At 43.8% G+C, this 19,200-nt stretch overlaps 1 protein-coding gene across 1 annotated transcript; it reads left to right on the top strand.

Moving 5' to 3' along the window:
• The first annotated feature begins 2,712 nt into the window (after positions 1-2,712).
• Positions 2,713-18,653, top strand: LOC108074333 (peroxidasin homolog pxn-1). The gene is made up of 9 exons (XM_017166346.2): positions 2,713-3,349; positions 13,078-13,658; positions 13,723-14,461; positions 14,524-14,799; positions 14,861-15,078; positions 15,164-16,696; positions 16,761-17,169; positions 17,261-17,414; positions 18,045-18,653. Exons 1-9 carry the CDS (start codon positions 3,312-3,314, stop codon positions 18,282-18,284), a joined length of 4,188 nt encoding a protein of 1,395 aa, XP_017021835.1. The 5' UTR covers positions 2,713-3,311; the 3' UTR covers positions 18,285-18,653.
• Positions 18,654-19,200: the final 547 nt, after the last annotated feature.

The following is a 19,200-nucleotide window of genomic DNA, read 5'->3' as shown; positions in this document are numbered from 1 at the left end:
TAAGGCCCCCCGTGCAAGGTCATGTGAGGGGCGTCCATTAGCCATGAAAGCCAACGAAGCAGGGGCAGCACAGCAGCATAGCAAACGACACTGGCTGCACATCTGAAAAATGTAAGATGTCGCGCCAGGCGCTGATTGATTGGAAAGCTGAGGGCTGCCTATCATCATAATCATCATCATCGGGGCATCGAAATGAGGAAAACATAATGCCAGCTAATGTGAGATTATGCAAATCAAAATGCGCATTTCCAGCTCTCGATAAATACATTGACCTGCATGCCTTCGGGCTCTGGGCAAAATCAACTCAACACGAACACAACACTCTCTTCTTCGTGGGTTGTTACTGATGAAATTATTCCCCAAAAACAAAAATTAACACAAAAAGGCGGAGATCTCACTCTCAGAATGCACTTTCTACAAGGGAACATGTTTACGATTTTTTATTTTATCTTTTTTGTCGAGTTGTTAGCGCTTCGAGGAGGTTGTCTTACACATGTCCAGAGTTGTTTACAATTCGGGTTATTAATGTGTGGGAAATAATTAAGGTTCCTATTAATTTATAAGTATTTTGTTAGTATTTAAAAATATTTTATTAATAGATATACAATTTAGAGTCGATAGAATCATGATATTTAAGAATTGAGATGCCTTCGTAATGCTTACTGTTGTTTACTGCTGTGGGAATATCTTTAATTTTAAATATTTACCAATGTTCAAAGATAAATATTTTTATACATATTTTATTCAAATATTATTTCTTAAATTGGTTGCTTATATTGTAAATAATACGCTACCATTTAGACTTGAAAATGTGTTAAACAATTTTGGGGAATTCCCCCCGGTTATATTTTAAATTCTAGGTAAATCCGGGCAAACAAAGCTACTAGCAAACTTAGTCGGAATTATTTAAATTAATCGCAAGCTATGACGCATTTCTAGATATTGTATAAGTTGACCGGATTTCTGATAGATACACTCGTCCTTCACAATGCAAATTTCTCTGCACCCGAAATATATATATCATATATCGAATTTCGTGTACAAAGGTCTCTAAATGTTTTCGAGTGACTTCAATTAGCAATTCAAGTGTCTGATACCTCCACCCTTTGTTTGTTTTTATTTATTTATTGGCTTATGGGCAAAGCCTCCTTTTTGATGACATTTAGCTGTCCAATTTATGGCTGGTCGACATGCGCCACCTGTCTGCGCTGTTTGCTTGGCATTTTAGCACTCGGCCACTAACCGAATTGTTTGGCCAAACCATTAACTTGGCCAAGACAGCAACAGTTTTTTGTTGTGTCTGGACGTCGCGGGGGATGCCCTATCGCTGATTTGCTGCATTTCGATTTCTAATTCGGCTCTACAGAGAGAGAAATGGGTGTGGAACATGAGCCTCAATTCTAGTAAAAAATTCCTGGTTGAATTTAATTACTAGGAATGACAGAAAAGATTTCTTTCTGTGTACATAGATGGGGACGAGGCAATGTGGCTGGCGGGTTGCCCAATGGCAAGACCTTTGCAGCTGGGCTCGGAATCGGAATCCCAGACTGGAATTGGAACTAAGACTGGGTCCGGGGTCTGGGAATGAGTTTGGGTTTGGATATGGGCACCGCACCGGGGCTCTGGGTGCTTACATCACAGCAGGAGGCTCAAGACTCGAGACTCGTCTCACAATGAGATGAAACTTGTTTCCACTCGACTCTTTGCCAGCCGTAAATATTTGCCTCTTCACTCAGGTTTTTATTTCTTCTTACTTTTCGGCGTCTTCTTTTTATTTTTTGGGAAGCAGCTGCTGCTGTGCTTTTTGTAATTTTTTATTTTACAAAAAATAATATGAGAGATACAAAGCGCGTGACTCCTTTCACAAGATGCGATTTGAAATCAAAAGTGCAGACAAAAGGTGTCAAAAAAAAAAAAGAAAATAAAAATAAAGCGGCGAGCCAAAGTTGGCCAAAAAATTGCCTCTGACCGCAAAGCGAAACAAAACGGTGATTTTTGGCCTGATTTTTGTTACCCTTTTCTGGTCTGTGCACACAGAGGGAATTTTGTTGCACAGATAATTTTCAGAATTTTTGTAAACACTGAAACATAATTTCAAACTTGAATTATACATTTTAAATCATTTAATTGATTTTTAAAATGTTATTAATATATTCAATAATATATATTTCTTTATTTCTTACAAATTTATCCACGACTCTTGAAGGATTTCTATAGAAGCCTTTGCTTTGATACCTTTTAATTTGTATTAGTTATATTTATAATGAACAATTTTATTCTGCTTTAATAAATAAAATTTGTTATTCATATTTTAAGCAAATACTTAATTTTCAAAATTAATATTTCGCCAAAAGGTTACGAAAAGATGGCACACGTGACACAACAGACAAGAACCCGGTTCAAAGTGATTCTTTTTGCGTTTCCATATATTTTTCTCGGTGCATAGGTGTACTGTTGGCCCTGTCCCATGCTGGGCAGTGTAGCGTCTTTTACTTTCTCCCCTGGGAGAGCGTGGTCTTGGCCCGGAGAGCGAGCAAGCAAGCGGGAGAAGAGCCGGCAAAGCTCTGTCCGCGTTACCGGTTTCGCTGTGGGCCGAAGCTCCGATCTTGGCTTACAGCAGATCCGTTTCGGTGTCTGTGTTTTGTGGCCCTGCCTTTTAAGCCCGGTCTGCTGGCTGGCAGCTTTCAGATACGTTTTTGCCTCTGCCGCGTTCAGAGTCAGAGTCAGAGTGTGGCTTTGGGTCTGGAAAAGATCTTGGCATCGGTTTCGGTATCGGTTTCGTTTCGTTTCGACTCGGTTTAGCGGCCACCTCAGTTCGCTGGCGCGTTCATAGCGATCGAGTCGCACAGGAATCGCTTCGCTTCGGTTTACTACTCCCTATCCGTGGCCAAGATAGGCTCGTTGCTCTGCTATTCGGGTCAATGCTGTGCTCTGCATTGCCAACGTTATGCTAATTACCGAAAGGATACAAATCATAGCATACATCATCGGTTACAATCTCTTTGGCAAGACACCGTCGCAGTCGCCCAGTCGCTGGTGACAAATTCCTCGCCCAGCGAGCGCACCCATCCGAGAGATTAGGCCAGGAGAATTTAGCTAGAGCCTCACACACCCACATATATACAAAAATATATTTATTATATACTCGTATCAATCAACAAATTCGCAAAACGTGCCAAATATAATTTAAACCTATTTATTTTGTTTAACAAAGAGCTAATAAGTCTAACTATATAAATTAGTAAGTCGTTTAATTTAAAAGAAGAAAAACCTCACAAGAAGTTGCCGCAGGAGCAGCCCCCTGCTTCAGCATGAAGAAGCAATCAATGCTGTTTAGTTTAATTTTATGGTGAGTTTGATTTTAGTTTTTAATATATCAAGTCATTAGTGTGTGTTTTGCTGTATATTAAATAATCAGTGGCTGTTGAAGAATTCTGAATATAAAGTGAAGGCAAATAGTGTGATTTCAAATCAGTTTTTAGCTTTTTAAATAGTATTCCTTAATGTTTGTTGATGAATTTTAAAAATATTTTTCCCCGCCAGTCAAGTTTTTGTGCCTCAACATTTTTGCTTGCTAATTTAATTTCAAGAATATGTAAATCTTGCCTAAAACATATTGTGACCTTAGAAACAAGTTTTAGTTTTTAGTTTGGCATATATTTTCGAAGGCGGACTTAAGCTGCATTTACGACTTTATTTATGCATTAGCTCTGAGCTCTGAGCCTAAACGCAGATGGTCATTAAGGCAAATTATAGTTTGTAAGACATGCGAATAGGTTTCAGCCTGGCATCATTAATCATTAATTTTCTACTGCGAACTGAGACAACAAGAAGCGCCAACGGAAGTCGCAGATTGACAGATTCAGTCAGGTTATCACTTCCCCCTTTCCGCCGGTCCTTGAGGCAGCATTGGAATACCAAGAAATACGTATATAGATTTCGGCTGAGAATTTGCATCATGACAAAGACGGGAAATTTATTCAAGCTATGAATATTTATGGGTCGGTGGAGGCGATCATGTAATATCGATATTCGAATTGGATTTCTTTGCTCAGCGACCGAGATGAAAAATCAATTTTTAAGCCGAACTTCGGAGCTGAAGCTGACAAGTTTCACTTTCATTTTTCACTCGGCGGCTCGGCTCTCTTGGCCTGGGAAGATGCCAACAATCGAAGAGAAAAAGCCACAGCGAGTTGTCAGCAAACAAAAGAGTCTTTTCGTTTTTACGAGTGTGTATGCCGTCGTGCCAGGTGGTGATTTTTTCTGTCTTTTTTTTGGAACGATTACACAATCGTGACTTTATTTTCGTTTCCAGTCCGCGCTCGCTCTGGCTGGTTCGTGTTAACCGCATTGACATAATTTCCAGCGTAGGCATCCCAAAAAGAAAACTTTACATAATTCGGCGGCAGGCGTAGCCGATTTATAGGCCTGCAATTAATCTATCCGGCGGCGGGCCCATCATCAATATGAAGATCGCCGCCAGATCTCCGCCAGAGTCTGGTCTTAATTAACAGATTCCGTGAATCTAGCAGGCGGCCGCTAAGTGTAGAAAGTTTTTCTCCCCACACTGCCGGCTTGGTCGCATTAATTTGGCGCTTTGTGTTAATCAGTGTGTGTAAGTTATGCAAATGGGAACCCAAGCCCAGAGTGGCTTATGCAATCTGCGTTGGATAATCTGCCCGGAATCTTGAATCTGGCGCATCGCATCTCCCCCCACCGGCTGCGACTCCGATCCACTCCGATCCGAGGCCAGGCGAGGCCTTGGCCACCGGCTGTGACTTCTTTGGCTTAGTCATGCGGCAAAGCTTAGAATAACAGAGGTGTTGCTTCAGGGAAATGTATTTTGGGGGACTTTTCTTTCAAGAGATATTTAAGATAAAATTATTATTGTGAGAAAATAATCTGGAAGGTGTTTTAACATGTTTTCTTATCACTTTAAAGGAAGCTTTAAAATTTGCTGAATTTTTTATTACTTCTTACCGACTTTTGAGTATTTTTAATAAATAAAAATACAACAAATTAATCAAATTAAATTCGATTCGTAAGTTAAACCCCTACTCATGCCCACCCCTGCCCAGAATGCAACCGAGCAAGCCGATTGCTCAGGCAAATTAAGCACAAGTGCCGCCGCCGACTGCGTCGACTGAGCGCTGACATTGTCTAGTTGACACACTTAAGTCACTTAAATCCAACTCGTGGAATTCTTGCTAAAAGTTGCGTCGAGTGTTTTACAGCATTTTTGAACACTCTTTTGACATTTTTTCATTGACTCGCACACTCGGCGTCAAGGCTTTGGCTATTCGCCCCCCCTTAATGCGATGTCAACGCGGAGGCTCACCGCCGGCTTACTGGCTCACAAATTTATGGTTTTTTTATAATTATGATTTTTTGCAAAGCCAAAAGGTATTCGGCGGCGAATTGGAGCAGTCGCGTGGGTCGGGGGACTGATGAAAGACTTAGGCAACGAACTTGAATTGACACTGAGGCGCATCGATGGCAGCAATGGGGATGTGGGTGGTAATTATGGGATAAAGGAGAGGATTGAAAGAGTGTCAGGGAATGGGAGAAAAAGGAAAGGTCAAGGCTAAAAATTTAGGAAGATTTTAAAGAAGCGCGGAAATAAATGTAAACAAATGCAGAAGAAAATGGGTTTTCTTTATTGGTTACCTTGAGAGCTATATTAAATCATATCTGATTTACTTTAAGCACAGTTTATAGTTTAATGTAATCATCTTTAAAACATGAAACAAATATTCATTAAGATGTCAAGCTGAAAATATAAAACTGCCCATAAAAACAAAGGATACAAATTCTAAAAAAATATCTTATGAGCTTTAAAGGCGATGTTATTTATTCGTAATCTTTTAATCAGACAACAGCCACTTCTTGTTGGAATAGCGATATTAATGGCATAATTTGTCTTGTTCCGACATTAAACTCAACCGAAATATTCCGCTTCTTCGCCAAAGCTCTCCCATCATCATTTAGGTGTTCTGGTTGCGATTAATCCACTTCAGACACACATTCATTAGCACCCAGCAGCTGGCAGAAAGGAAAACCGAAATTTAAATTAAAACTGGCGCCGCCTCTTCTATCTCGATGTTTTTTTTTTATTTTTTGCTGGCTAGAACTGCTTAAAAATCAATTAGCCAACGTGTATATGATAAATAAGTAATTAACTGACCAAACAGAGTGGCGAGTTCAAGGCTGAAACCGAAACCAAAATTCTCTCGGTCGAGAATTCGTTGTTTTGAGTATCTCTTTTATGTGTTTTTGTAATTTAATTTGCAAGTCTTGCCCGTCTTTCGATGGTCCGTCATTTATCATATTTATTTCCAGCGTGTTCCGAGACACGTTTCTGATTAATGCCCCAGTCTAATACATTGACTAATTAATCATCCGATTGTCTGGCCTGGGATCTCCGAAAGGTGATCCAGTGAAAAGTTGAATAAACCCTAGGCGAAGCCTAGAACTCCTTTTCTTCCCCGGGTTTCTTCCTGGTGAAAGGCTATAATAAAAATAGTGTTGTGTTGTGAGATCTCTAGATCTGCGTAGTGGTTGACCCTGAGGAGAGCATGCACAGCGCTGTCGTTGGCCAACTCCAATTCCAATTCCACTCCCAAGTGATTCCATAAATCAAGAAGCCGTTGCTCAACTTGTTTTCAACTTTGCCAAGAATAATTCAATCCGCACAAATATTTCTGACTTCTGCGAGTGTCCACTCCGTCCTGTCTGACCACTTCTGCACCCAGAAACGGGTTAACCCGAAAAATAAATAAACGTAAAGCCGATATGCACAGTCGCCAAAAGCTAAAGATCGAGAAAATATCTATAGAGAAACGGGCCGCCAATTGTCTTTCCCTCTGTCTCTCTTATTTTATACACCAAAAAAATGTGACACAATCAACCACAAACATATATAAAATGTTGTGCCCGTGTATACATCTTGTTTACGACTGGTTTATTTGGGTTAAAAAGAAATTTTCGAGCTCCTCTCTTTTCCAAAATAAAAACGGCACCAGGCATCCGTGGAAGAAATACGAAAAAATGAAGCTGAAAGTGAAATCAACGACGTAATCAACTTCAGCAGGATGAAGTGGCCAACAGGCTTGACTGGGGCCACGTTTTCGAGTAATTTTTCCGTCGAACAACGGAACTAAATATTTGTTAATGTGGTTAGCTCTTCATTTTGAAGCTTAAAGAGCCTTTTCGAGTCTTTATTTTGCGTTTTTTTCATTTTTGACACTTGGCAGCTTCCGTCATTTCAAGGTGCTGCAACAGGTTGCCTTTTTACATAAGTCGCAAGAGGAGGATGGAAGTGAAGATGGTCAGTATGATGGGAATGAAAATTGGGGAAGAAAGCTAAGAAACCACTTTGGTGGAAGTTTACTTTTAATATGAAATCCTATCTATATTTTATTTATATTAAATCGAGAATATTTAATAGGGTATCACAACCATAAACCATTATTTATCACCATTTTGAGCCATGTTCCCCCTGCTCTCCAGCATCACCTATTTGGGATATTTGTCTTAATTTCCATAACCAAAAAAGACCCCTTTTCACTTTCTCACATTTCACTTGTAAATTGCCCGTAAAGATTTCACAGCTTTCGGCGGCTGCCCTTAAAAAAATGTTCAAGCTACACACAACACACCACTCACCTGGGTGCGTTGTCAAAATTTCTGCTAAATTATCCCGCCACTTCGACGCGATTATATCGCTGTTCTCCGCTTATATGAGCCATTTAGCGGGACCTAAACATGGTCTAAATGCGGGCTGGCCTTTCCTCTAGCCCAAGTGGGTTGAATTGGGGTCAAAGCGGTTGCCGACGACCTTGGTGGCCGTAACCGACTGCCATTTGATCGCAAAGAAATGGCAAAACAAATGAAAATTGCACTCGAACTCAGCCAGAGTCCCAGCCCGATTTGCATGCAGGCCACCGCGTTGAGAGAGGCACCTCCCCGTCTTGGAATTGTTTACCAATATCAAGTTGTATGCACTTTCGCAATGAAAACGAAAGTTAAATGCTCGCCGGTGTGTTGGTCGGTGGCTCGAGCGCGTGACTTTGCCAGCGTTTACACTTTCTTGCCATAAAAAGCAGCCGTAAGGCCTCATGGGGACTGGCATATATGTAGAATTATGATCTTCACGCCTCTTGGTTTGTGTTCAACAGCTGCAACTGCAACAGCAGACGGTTGGCACCATGGGCGTAGTGGTGGCCAGAAAATATATTTCAAGCTGGGTATTGTTGGAAAAATCTTTAGGGAAATAGTAATCTTGTAAAGCATAATTATAAATTATGGTCAGTTAATAATTTCCAGAAAATCCCAGGAGATATTTTGAACCCCTTCAGAGGCTAAATCACCTTAGATCCACCCTTGCCTGGCCCACAGACTTGGCAATGTAACCAATATGTCGAAGCCACATCGAAGACGAGAGGCAACAGATGAAAAAATTGCATCATGGCAGGCAGCTTTTGACGTTGATGTCGGCTGATGATCATCAGTGTAACAATCGTTATATGCTAATGAAGTGCACTTGAACATTTTCTGTACGCAGATCTATCAAGTCGGCCTGTTTTTCGAGCGAGTTTCCTTATCCATCCTGTAGCACAGAATAATGAAGCGGAGATTGTATTTGTATACAAGTGCATATCAATGCATATGTTTGTTTTGATTTTAGTTTGTTTACATTTTCTATTGCTTGAATTCCTTCATATTTCTTTTTTCTTTTTGTATGTAATACAATATTTAAATTCTATACATATATGACTCTAATGTCTTTGGTCTGGGTATAATGTATTCAATCACGAGTATTTCCCTAGCCTTTTGTCTGCGGGTAACTCCTAGAGCCCCATTGTGTAATGTTCAGAGCCCAGAAACCGACTCTGTAATGAACATGACAAAGAAACAACAGCCGCAAAGTAAAACAGTAAATGTGTTTTTTCTTTTATGTTTCGGGGAGTGTTTAATGTGTTGATCACATGACCATCACATCCGAGACTTGAGCTTGAGCTGGGCTTATGGAAATATTAAGGGAAGGTTCGTGTTAAAAACTGCAGAGTTTTCTTGGCTTAATGTAGTATTATTTGCTGTAAAAATGTATAGAGAAATATTACCCGTCTATTACTCCATTTAAAAATGTTTTGGAACGGTCAATTAATGTAGCTGAAAATATAGTAAATAATTTTTATAAATCTACTAAATAAATTCCCTTTATTTTAATGCAAAATATATATCGTTAGAAAACTGTAGGAGAGCCTAAATTTAAAGTAACCAATCAGAGTATCCAGAAATCAGCTTTGCCTGCGAATACTTTCGCTTTCTTGTTTTGTTTCCAAGCATAACTGGTAGTAGTGGCTGCTGTCGGTGGTATTGCCACTATTGGCAACGGTGTTGGTGGTAGGAAATCATGTGCAAAGTCACATGACGATGACGCTACGTGCCGGCGGAGTAATTGCAGCAAGACATGGATGCCAATGGGGTGTTGCCAGCGGCGAGTGTGTGTCTGTACATAAAGATGGCATGTATATATTTTTAGGCACCTGTATGGTGTGCGAGTGTGTGTTGATAATGAAAACGACGACGTCAAACGACCAAAGGCATGAGTAAGGCGCATACCAAACACTCGATGGCTTCCGCAATTTGTGCTGTGCTTGTTTGTTATTTCTTATTATTATTAATAGAGCTGTGGGTGGGTGGGTGCCACAGTAACCCATTTGGGGTAGCAGCTCACTAAGCTGTCCGAATTGCCACACTGTGTGTGTGTGTGTGTTGCTGCATGATTTGGCAATTGGCGGCAATTGGCGTCAAGTTTGTTGCCTCAGTCTTTTGTTTAGCGATTGCGCAAACCCGATTGCGGGTGCTCAGCGACTTCCAGTACTCCCACTGTGTGTGTGTGTGTCTGTGCTTATCTAAGGCCACTTAAGCTCGTGAACAATTAATTCGTGACTCCCGATCTGGCCTCTCCCGGCTACCGAACCATCGGCACTTGCAAATCGAACATAAATCGAACATAAGACTTATCGCAAGTAGTATATGCAAATGCAAGCATAATTGCCTGCAGCAATACTTATTAAATAATGCCCATTTAACAATGATAAATTACAGGCAATTGTTCGCCTGTCCACTGATGATATAGCACGCCTTATGCAAGCCCTCTTTATACAACTATTTTTTAGGATTGACACGTGTTCATCAGCAGTAGAGCCGCTGCCCAACTGGTTTTACTTGTTGCGAAAATAAGGCAATTGATATTTTTAGAGTTCTTGCTCACGTGTTTTGTAATGATCAATCGATCTGTAAGCAAAATGCAAATGCTCCCGGGAATATGGTTCATATATTATTAATATAATATCAATAACCCTGAGATGACCGATAATCGAGTGCAAACTTTTTACGAGGAATTCGACTCGTTGAGGTTCTGAGAAGAAATTTCCATACTGGCTGCCTGGCGTTTCCGTTTTTTCGCCAACCAGTCAGCGGAGCCGAGACACTTAAACCAAAATGTCAAATGCATTTGACCAAAAACGGGTTAAGTTGTTTATCTCTTCGAAAATTCCCCAAAAATTCAGCTCGCAGAGCTTCCGTTTTGCCCACACGAACTTTCCTTTTCAATATTTGATTTATTTAATCGCTGCACCATTTGGCAAACGACGCTCAATAAAAAATAAAAAAGAAATGCCAACTATTGGATGTCATAATGCTGTTAAATAACGTATACGCCGCATGTGCCGTGCATTTCTATTTGCGGTTTCTGCCGTCCGTCCGTCCATCCGTTTGTTTTGTTTTGTTTGTTGTGGCTTTTATGGGTGCCATCATGACACACATTTTGCATTTTCAGGCACCAGCCAATAGCCACCGGTGACATAAATACCAGCACAAGAGCCACAAGCAAATAAATGTAAATTTCCGAGCTACTTCTCTGCTTTCGCTTTTAGTTAACTTATTTATTTACTGACAAGCGAGGGAGATACCTCATTCGAGTATTCGAGTTCAGCTTTGAGTTAAGTGATGTGTGCCCATTGCTCACCTGAAGCAGTTACCTGCACACACATTGGCCAATGAAAACCCAATTAATACAGATTACGAATTATTTCTGGCATTTCTTTTCATTAGTTAATTCGCTTCGCTAGGTGTGAATCCAATGCAATAGCTTGACCCAAATTACCTGCAAATGAGCAAAAATAATATGAGTTACCAAGATTTCACCACAAAGATATGGCACACCCACAAGGAGTACGTTTCCATAATTAAGGCAGACATTTCCTTTGATTTGTTTCGGCCAAAAATAGATTTATGTGGCTCTTGAACTCCGACAAACATAAGTGGTTATCTCAGATCTCAAATCATTAAAAATCGACACCAGACAACAGCCTTGAAAATATCGTCTAAACCGCAAATTACGTTCAACTTTTAAACAAAATATATATGCATATAGCTCGATAAAATAAGCAATTAAATTGAAACCAGAAAGGCAAGTCGGGGAAGTTCTCCGAAATTTATGTAGGGGAAGGTGAGGACGTTTACCCAAACATCATAGCGAGCTCATTAGGCGGGTTCTAAAGCGGATCTTCACCGCCCACATCCACATATCAGAAATCCACAAAGAGACTGCAGACTGTTGCATAATCTTCGGTCTTGACGTCAATTGCCGAGTCTCTGCTGTTGACAAAAGACTTCAATTCCGAAAATTAATGTCAATGCAACGACGCAAAAGAAACTCCGTCACGTGACGCTGGCCAAAGTCTTTAGAAAAACCAAAGATCTGGCATAATGACGGGCCTTAATAAGCCGTAGTCAGTCAGTCAATCACTCAGTCAATCAGCCGCCCAGCCAAAGCCTTTTGGGGGCAGTCATTGTTCATAATTCGAAATTGATTAGTTCGACACAGAGACTCACATCCGGTTAGCCAGAAAAGCTTCGTGATTTACGAGGCGTACTCCCCTGCTCCATAATATATTATTTATTTTCCTAGCTGAATCTGTAGTTTTCATCGCCGCGCTGTGCCTCTTTTAATTAACAGTGTAAGCAAACGATGGCAATGTGAGAAAAACTTGTAATTAAATGCCGGAAAATGCACTGAGCCAGCGAGTTCATGAATGAAAAAATGAAACGTAGACTATGTCGTGCGAATTATAACCACGTGGGTTAAACCAAAATTATGACAACAAACAAATAGGAAAAACCTGGGGAGAAAACTTCGGGTAAAGCCAAACAATATATCTTGGAGCCATTAATGACTAAGCCCTAATACAGGGAAAACTAATCGGGTTAGAGGCTATCTTTCCTGTATTGTTAAATGTTTAAATGGATTATAATTTAATTATTACTGAAAGCATTAAATAAAACATAAATATATTCAACTAGAAAACAAAATAAAATTACATTCGTCATGCGTCAAATGTACTTCTGGCCTTCCTTGTTTAGTTTTATACCCTTGCAGGCTATTATAATTTTAGATAAACTTAAATTAATTTATATTTAATTTATTAACCTTCTAAAAACGAGGATGGAACATCTTTCTTTGATTTAACTATAGTTTTTTTCAACTTTGATTTGTCCAAAAATTATAACATAAGAATATAGAGAATCTTTTTAAAAAATTATAAATGTAGACTTGTTGGATTTTATGATTTTATTTGGTGAAGCACTCGTTTCCGACCCAAAAAGTCATATATATTCTTGATCAGGATTAACAGGCGCGTCTTTCTAGCTATTTCCAGAAGAAAAAATTTTGTTTTGATTTTTTCAAAATTTTATAAGGGGTTACATCGTTAAAATACTCAAAATTTCGGGAAAATTTTGATTTCTTTAAAAATTAAAATTTTATATGCAGATTTGCTAGCCTAGAAAAAACTAACACAGAAAAGTTTTCCGAATTTAATTTGCTCCTTTTTTGGCTTAGTTATGATAGATTTTTAATTTTTACTCATGATCCTTCGACAATCTGCAAGGGTATTCAAATATCGGCTTCCCAAAGTTAGTTTCCCTTTTTACTTGACTTTGTTTTAATAAAACAAATAAATAAATAAATGTATTAACATGTATATACTTTTATCCTCCAATTTCCAGGTGCCTTTGTGCCCCCAGTCTGACCCTCCGTATCCCCGAGGACCTTGAGAATGCCGCCATCAATGCTCTGCGTTCCGAACGCGCCCGCTCCCTGACTCCGTGTGACGCCTCCTCCGCGCCGGAGGGCAGTGTGGCCGACGAATACGACGTGTGCCCGCCGAGCAAGTACCGCCAGCCTACCGCCGAGTGCAACAATGTGTCGCACAGGAAGTGGGGCGCCCGCGGCGACATCTTCCAGCGCCTACTGCCGGCCGACTATGCCGACGCAGTGAGCCAGCCGAGGAGCTCCCGGGGAACTCACGCCCTGCCCGACGCCGAACTGGTCATCGAGCAGCTGCAGCGCCATGTGGAGAGCGAGCTGCGCCATCCCCACATCACTGCCATGTTGCCCGCCTGGGGGCAACTGCTGGCCAACGACCTGGTCGAGGTGGGACAGCTCCCGATCTCGGGCAAGTGCTGCGAACGCGACTCCGCTGTCAAGGATCCCAGCGAGCTGCAGCAGTGCTTCGTTCGGGCGGGACCCGACTGTAAGGAGTACAAGCGATCCGCGCCAGGCTTCGATGCCGAGGCGTGCCAAAAACGTAAGAGATGGAGCGGAAAACTAAGGAGATCCTTCAAGGCTAAGATTTTGCTTACCTTTTACAGACACTCGCCAGCAGATGAATATCGCCTCGGCCTACATCGACGGCTCGGGATTGTACGGATCAACGCGCCACGAGTTCGACCAGCTACGCACCTACATCAGTGGCGGCGTCAAGGTAGAGTCCTGCAAGTTCTGCCAGGTGGCCGGCGCCACCGGAGCCCTGCATCGCGCCCTGCTGCAGCAGCACAACAACATCGGCGAGCAACTGGCCCACATTAACCCCGAGTGGTCCGAGGAGGACGTGTTCCTGGAGGCCAGGCGCATCATCACGGCCACCATTCAGCACATCACCTACAACGAGTTCCTGCCCCTGGTCCTGGGCCAGGAGACCACCAGCGCCAAGGAGGGCCTTCGCCTTACCGCCGAGAAGCACGCGAGCAACTACTCCAGTTCGGTGAGGGGCGGCATCTACAATGAGTTCGCCACCGCCGCCATGCCCGCCTTCTGGAGCATGTACCCGCCCGAGATGCTGGCCAAGAAGATGTCTGCGCACGAGCTCCTGTCCATTGCCGCCCTGCAGAAGTCCCTGGTTCCCAGCCAGATTAATGGCGAGGGCTGGTCCGAGCTGGCTCTGGCCGTGCACCGGGGTCGTGACCACGGCGTGGCCTCCTATGTACATGCCCTGGACCTCTGCGAGCGCCGATTCGCTGATCAAGGTGCCGCCAATGTCAGCTTCGATGCGCTGAGTCAGCTCTCCAAGATCCCCGAAGAGTACATCACCAATCTGCGCGACATTTACCAGTGGGTTTGCACCAAATCTAAAATTTGAATGGGTTTCAATAGCCTTTTTTTCGCTCCTGCAGAAACGCTGAGGACATCGATCTGTTGGTGGGCGCACTGCTCGAGGAGCCTGTGGTGGGCGCTCTCTTTGGACCCACCATCAGCTGCCTGCTGACCCTGCAGTTCGAGCAGCTAAAACAGACGGATCGCTTCTGGTACGAGAACGAGATTCCGCCCTCATCCTTCACCCTGGAGCAGCTGAAGAGCATTCGCCAGACATCGCTGTCCGGTCTGCTGTGCGGTTCCCACCAAGTCAGCACCGCCCAGTCCAAGGCCTTCATTCTGGAGGACAACTACTTGTAAGTAATCCTTGTGGAATTTATAAGGAAAAATCTGTAAATATCCTTTATTTACTTGCAGGAACTCTGTTTTGGACTGCGAGCAGCTGCCCAAGTTCGACCTGAAGGCCTGGCAGGTGAATCCCGAGGATGAGGTGCACGTGGAGCATGTGGAGGTGGAGCCAGCCACCAAGGAGGCCATTGCCGAGCTGAGTCCCGAGCTGATTGAGGCTGCTGTGGAGCGGGCTAAGCAGGAACTGGAGGAACGCAAGCGTTTCGAGTACGAAGTGTGGCGAACAAGTGAGTTTTTTAGCCAATTTCAAAGACTTATTATCTCTGCTCCCTGAAAACATTTCCTAACAAATACTCCTCTTCTCTACCATAGAGGGTGGCATCAGTGCCCGCTCCCCCGATGGTACCGCCGCGTCCTTCAGCAAGGCCAACCTGGCCGCCCTGAACCTGGCCAACTCCTCGCTGATCTTCGAGCTGACCTCCAATGAGATTGTGAAGACCCTGAACCACATCACGCGGCGCAAGCGCCAGATCTTCAATCCCAACCAGAACGCCTTCAATCGCAACGAGCTGACCGATACCCTGCAGACAGTGGACATCAGTGGCCTGCTCGGCGGTGCCCAGAAGCCGCAGGAGGGCTGTCCAGAGCCCAACACCGCCTGCGATGCTAACTCCCCCTTCCGCACGCTGTCCGGCAGGTGCAACAACCTGAGAAACCCCAACTGGGGCAAGTCGCTGACAACCTTCTCCCGCCTGCTGCCCGCCCAGTATGAGGACGGAATCTCTGCTCCCAGGGTCACGGGAGTGACGGGAACGCAGCTGCCAAACCCGAGGACCATCTCGACCACGATTCACCCGGACATCTCCAACCTGCACACCCGCTACTCCCTGATGGTAATGCAGTTCGCCCAATTCGTCGACCACGACCTGACCCTCACGCCGATCCACAAGGGCTTCCACGAGTCCATCCCCAGCTGCCGTCCCTGCAACTCCCGCCAGACGGTGCATCCCGAGTGCAATCCGTTTCCGGTGCCCGCCGGCGACTTCTACTATCCGGAGGTGAACGTGACCAGCGGCGAGCGCTTCTGCTTCCCGTCGATGAGATCGTTGCCGGGCCAGCAGTCGCTGGGACCGCGTGACCAGATTAACCAAAACACCCACTTCCTCGACGGCTCCATGGTCTATGGCGAGACGACGTGCCTCTCGAACAAGTTGCGCGGATTCTCCGGACGCATGAACAGCACCCAGCTGAGGGGCAAGGAGCTGCTGCCGCTCGGCCCCCATCCCGAGTGCAAGTCCCGCAACGGCCTGTGCTTCCTGGGCGGCGATGACCGCGCCTCCGAGCAGCCAGGCCTCACCGCCATCCACACGGCCTTCCTGCGCGAGCACAACCGGATTGTCGAGGGACTGCGCGGCGTAAACCCGCACTGGAACGGCGAGCAGCTCTTCCACCATGCCCGCAAGATCGTCAGCGCCCAAGTGCAGCACATTGTGTTCAACGAGTTCCTGCCCCGCATCCTCAGCTGGAATGCCGTCAATCTCTATGGCCTGAAGCTGCTGCCCCAGGGCTACTACAAGGACTACAATCCCTCCTGCTCGCCAATAGTGTTCAATGAGTTCGCTGCCGCCGCCTTCCGCATCGGTCACTCCCTGCTCCGTCCGCACATTCCCCGACTGAGTGTTCAGCACCAGCCCGTAGATCCTCCGCTGCTGCTTCGCGACGGCTTCTTCCGCATGGACAACCTGCTGCAGCCGGGCATCATCGACGAGATCCTGCGCGGCCTGGTGGCCACGCCCATGGAGACCCTGGACCAGTTCATAACCGGCGAGGTGACTAACCATCTGTTCGAGGACCGGAAGATCCCCTTCTCGGGCATCGATCTGATTGCCCTGAATATCCAAAGAGGTGAGTTTTGCCCATGATTTAATGCTAATTATTTAATTAATGTAATTTCTATCGTGTTCCGCAGCTCGTGACCACGGCATTCCCTCGTACAACAACTATCGCGCCCTCTGCAACCTGAAGCGCGCCACCAACTGGAACGATCTGAGCCGTGAGATCCCCACCGAGGTGATCAACCGCTTCCAGAAGGTCTACGCCAGCGTCGATGACATCGATCTGTTCCCCGGCGCCATGACCGAGCGTCCCCTGCAGGGCGGTTTGGTGGGTCCCACCCTGGCCTGCATCATCGGCATCCAGTTCAGGCAGCTGCGCAAGTGCGATCGCTTCTGGTACGAGAACCAGAACCCGGAGGTCAAGTTCACCGAGGCTCAGCTGGCTGAGATCCGCAAGGTGACGCTGGCCAAGATCGTTTGCGAGAATCTGGAGATCACCGGAGATATGCAGCGTGCTGCCTTCGATTTGCCCAGCAATTTCCTGTGAGTGAAACATTTTTTATTAATATTCAATATCTTTTTTTTGGTTTCTTAGAAACATTGACCTATAATTTTCTTGAATTATTTTTTTCAGGAACCCCCGTGTGCCCTGCGCCTCAATGCCACAGATTGACCTGAACGCCTGGCGCGAGAATGTCCAAGGATGCCAGATTGGCAACCGCAACGTCCGCGTGGGAGATTCCGCCTTCCCTTCGCCCTGCACCAGCTGTGTGTGCTCCGCCGATGGGGTGAGTTATCCTAAATACCTTTGAAATTAAATATTATTAAAACCAAAAAGGGAACTGACTTCGGCAAGAAGTTTTTATAGGAGGCAAAGTTAGAATTGTTAAAATCAAAGCCAAAAAAACATTCATTTTAAATTTACAGGTTTAGAAATGGGATATAACTTTTGCTCAATTATACAATGAATAGAATTTTAATGGAAAATCAGAATATTTATAACCTTTGGCGATCTCTAGCTTTTAAAGCATATTATGCATTCTCTAAATGGAAATTAATCCATAAATTTTTTTAAATTTCTTTCTGCCGATTCAAAGTTTACAAACCCTGTAACAACATAACTAAATCGGACATGACTAAATCTGTTCGGCTATTAATGCTGATCTAGAATATATCTACAATATAGGGTTGGAAATAAGTGCTTCACTGCAGACTTCTAATATAAATTATAGTATCCTCGTAGGGTATTAATATTGAAGGATACGTCGAGCCACAAAGGAAACTGAAGATGTACCCCTTCTTTTAAAATAATTGCTCTAGCTTCTTTCTGCCGTAGCTTTTAAAAAAACTCCAACCATAGATTAAGATTAAAATTATAAAGCTTGTAACTAATATATATTCCCATTCTTTTAACCCAGGCCCAGTGTGCCTCGCTGCGTATCACTGACTGCGGTCAGCTGATCCGCCAGTGGCCCAAGGAGGCTATCCTGCGCGACGAGGTCTGCAACTCGCAGTGCGGAATCTACCTGACCGGCCAGCAGGCCAGCGGCTTCAATCCGCAGCAGCGCCAGGGCCAGGCCCAGCCCCGCGTGACCCGGTCTCGCAACCAGAACCTCTTCAAGTTCCCAGACCTGACACCCTTCATCGCCTCCCTCTAAACGGACTAGAAATAAGGCTATAATCCAGGGAGGAGCCAGCAGAAGCGGTTATAAACAAGATGAACCTACGTTTCTTAGATACTTGATGCTTACCTAAAGACTTGTCAAATTCACGATCGAGATCTATTTAGCTCTCGGTCGAAACTCGAAACTCAACTCTCGGTCCTGTCACCATCAGGCGTTAGCAATCGCCGCGTAGTTAAATTCTGTTTTAGGTTTTCCATAAGCCTTTGTAAAGTGTAGCCTAAGTGAGTCCAGACCACTAATAATTCCCAGTGCGCGTCGAGCTATATTGCCACTAAACATATCACTGTACGATTAATGCATATCGATTTATGTATGCCTAATAAACAATACCATTTAAATAAATCAGAATTTTTCTTAATGGGAAAGTGGGTTTAAGACCCAACTCAGCCAAAAACGCATGAAATTCAATTCGGAAAACTGTTTTGAGTTGCCCTTTCTAAGCTTAACAAAACTGCATACTCAGTTTTGCTAAAATACTTACCTTTAATTTATAAAAAATATCAACCAAAAATGAGAAAAACCCTCATAACTCGGCCAAAAACGCATGAAATTGAATTCGGAAAACTGTTCTGAGTTGCCCTTTCTAAGCTTAACAAAACTGCATAATCAGTTTTGCTAAAATACTTACCTATAATTTATAAAAAATATCAACCAAAAATGAGAAAAACCCTCATAACTCGGCCAAAAACGCATGAAATTGAATTTGGAAAGCTGTTCTGACTTGCCTTTTCTATGCTTAACAAAACTGCATACTCAGTTTTGCTAAAATACTTACCTATAAAAATGTGAACTTCACAACTCGGCCAAAAATGCACGAAATTCAAAACCTAGTATGCAGTATTGTTAAGCTTAGAAAAGGCAACTCAGAACAGCTTTCCGAATTGAATTT

The sequence above is a fragment of the Drosophila kikkawai genome, chromosome 2L (genome assembly GCF_030179895.1).
Source record: "Drosophila kikkawai strain 14028-0561.14 chromosome 2L, DkikHiC1v2, whole genome shotgun sequence".
Classification (NCBI taxonomy): Eukaryota; Metazoa; Arthropoda; class Insecta; order Diptera; family Drosophilidae; genus Drosophila; species Drosophila kikkawai.
The sequence above is the reverse complement of the archived record's forward strand: the minus strand, read 5'-3'. Positions and strand labels throughout refer to the sequence as shown.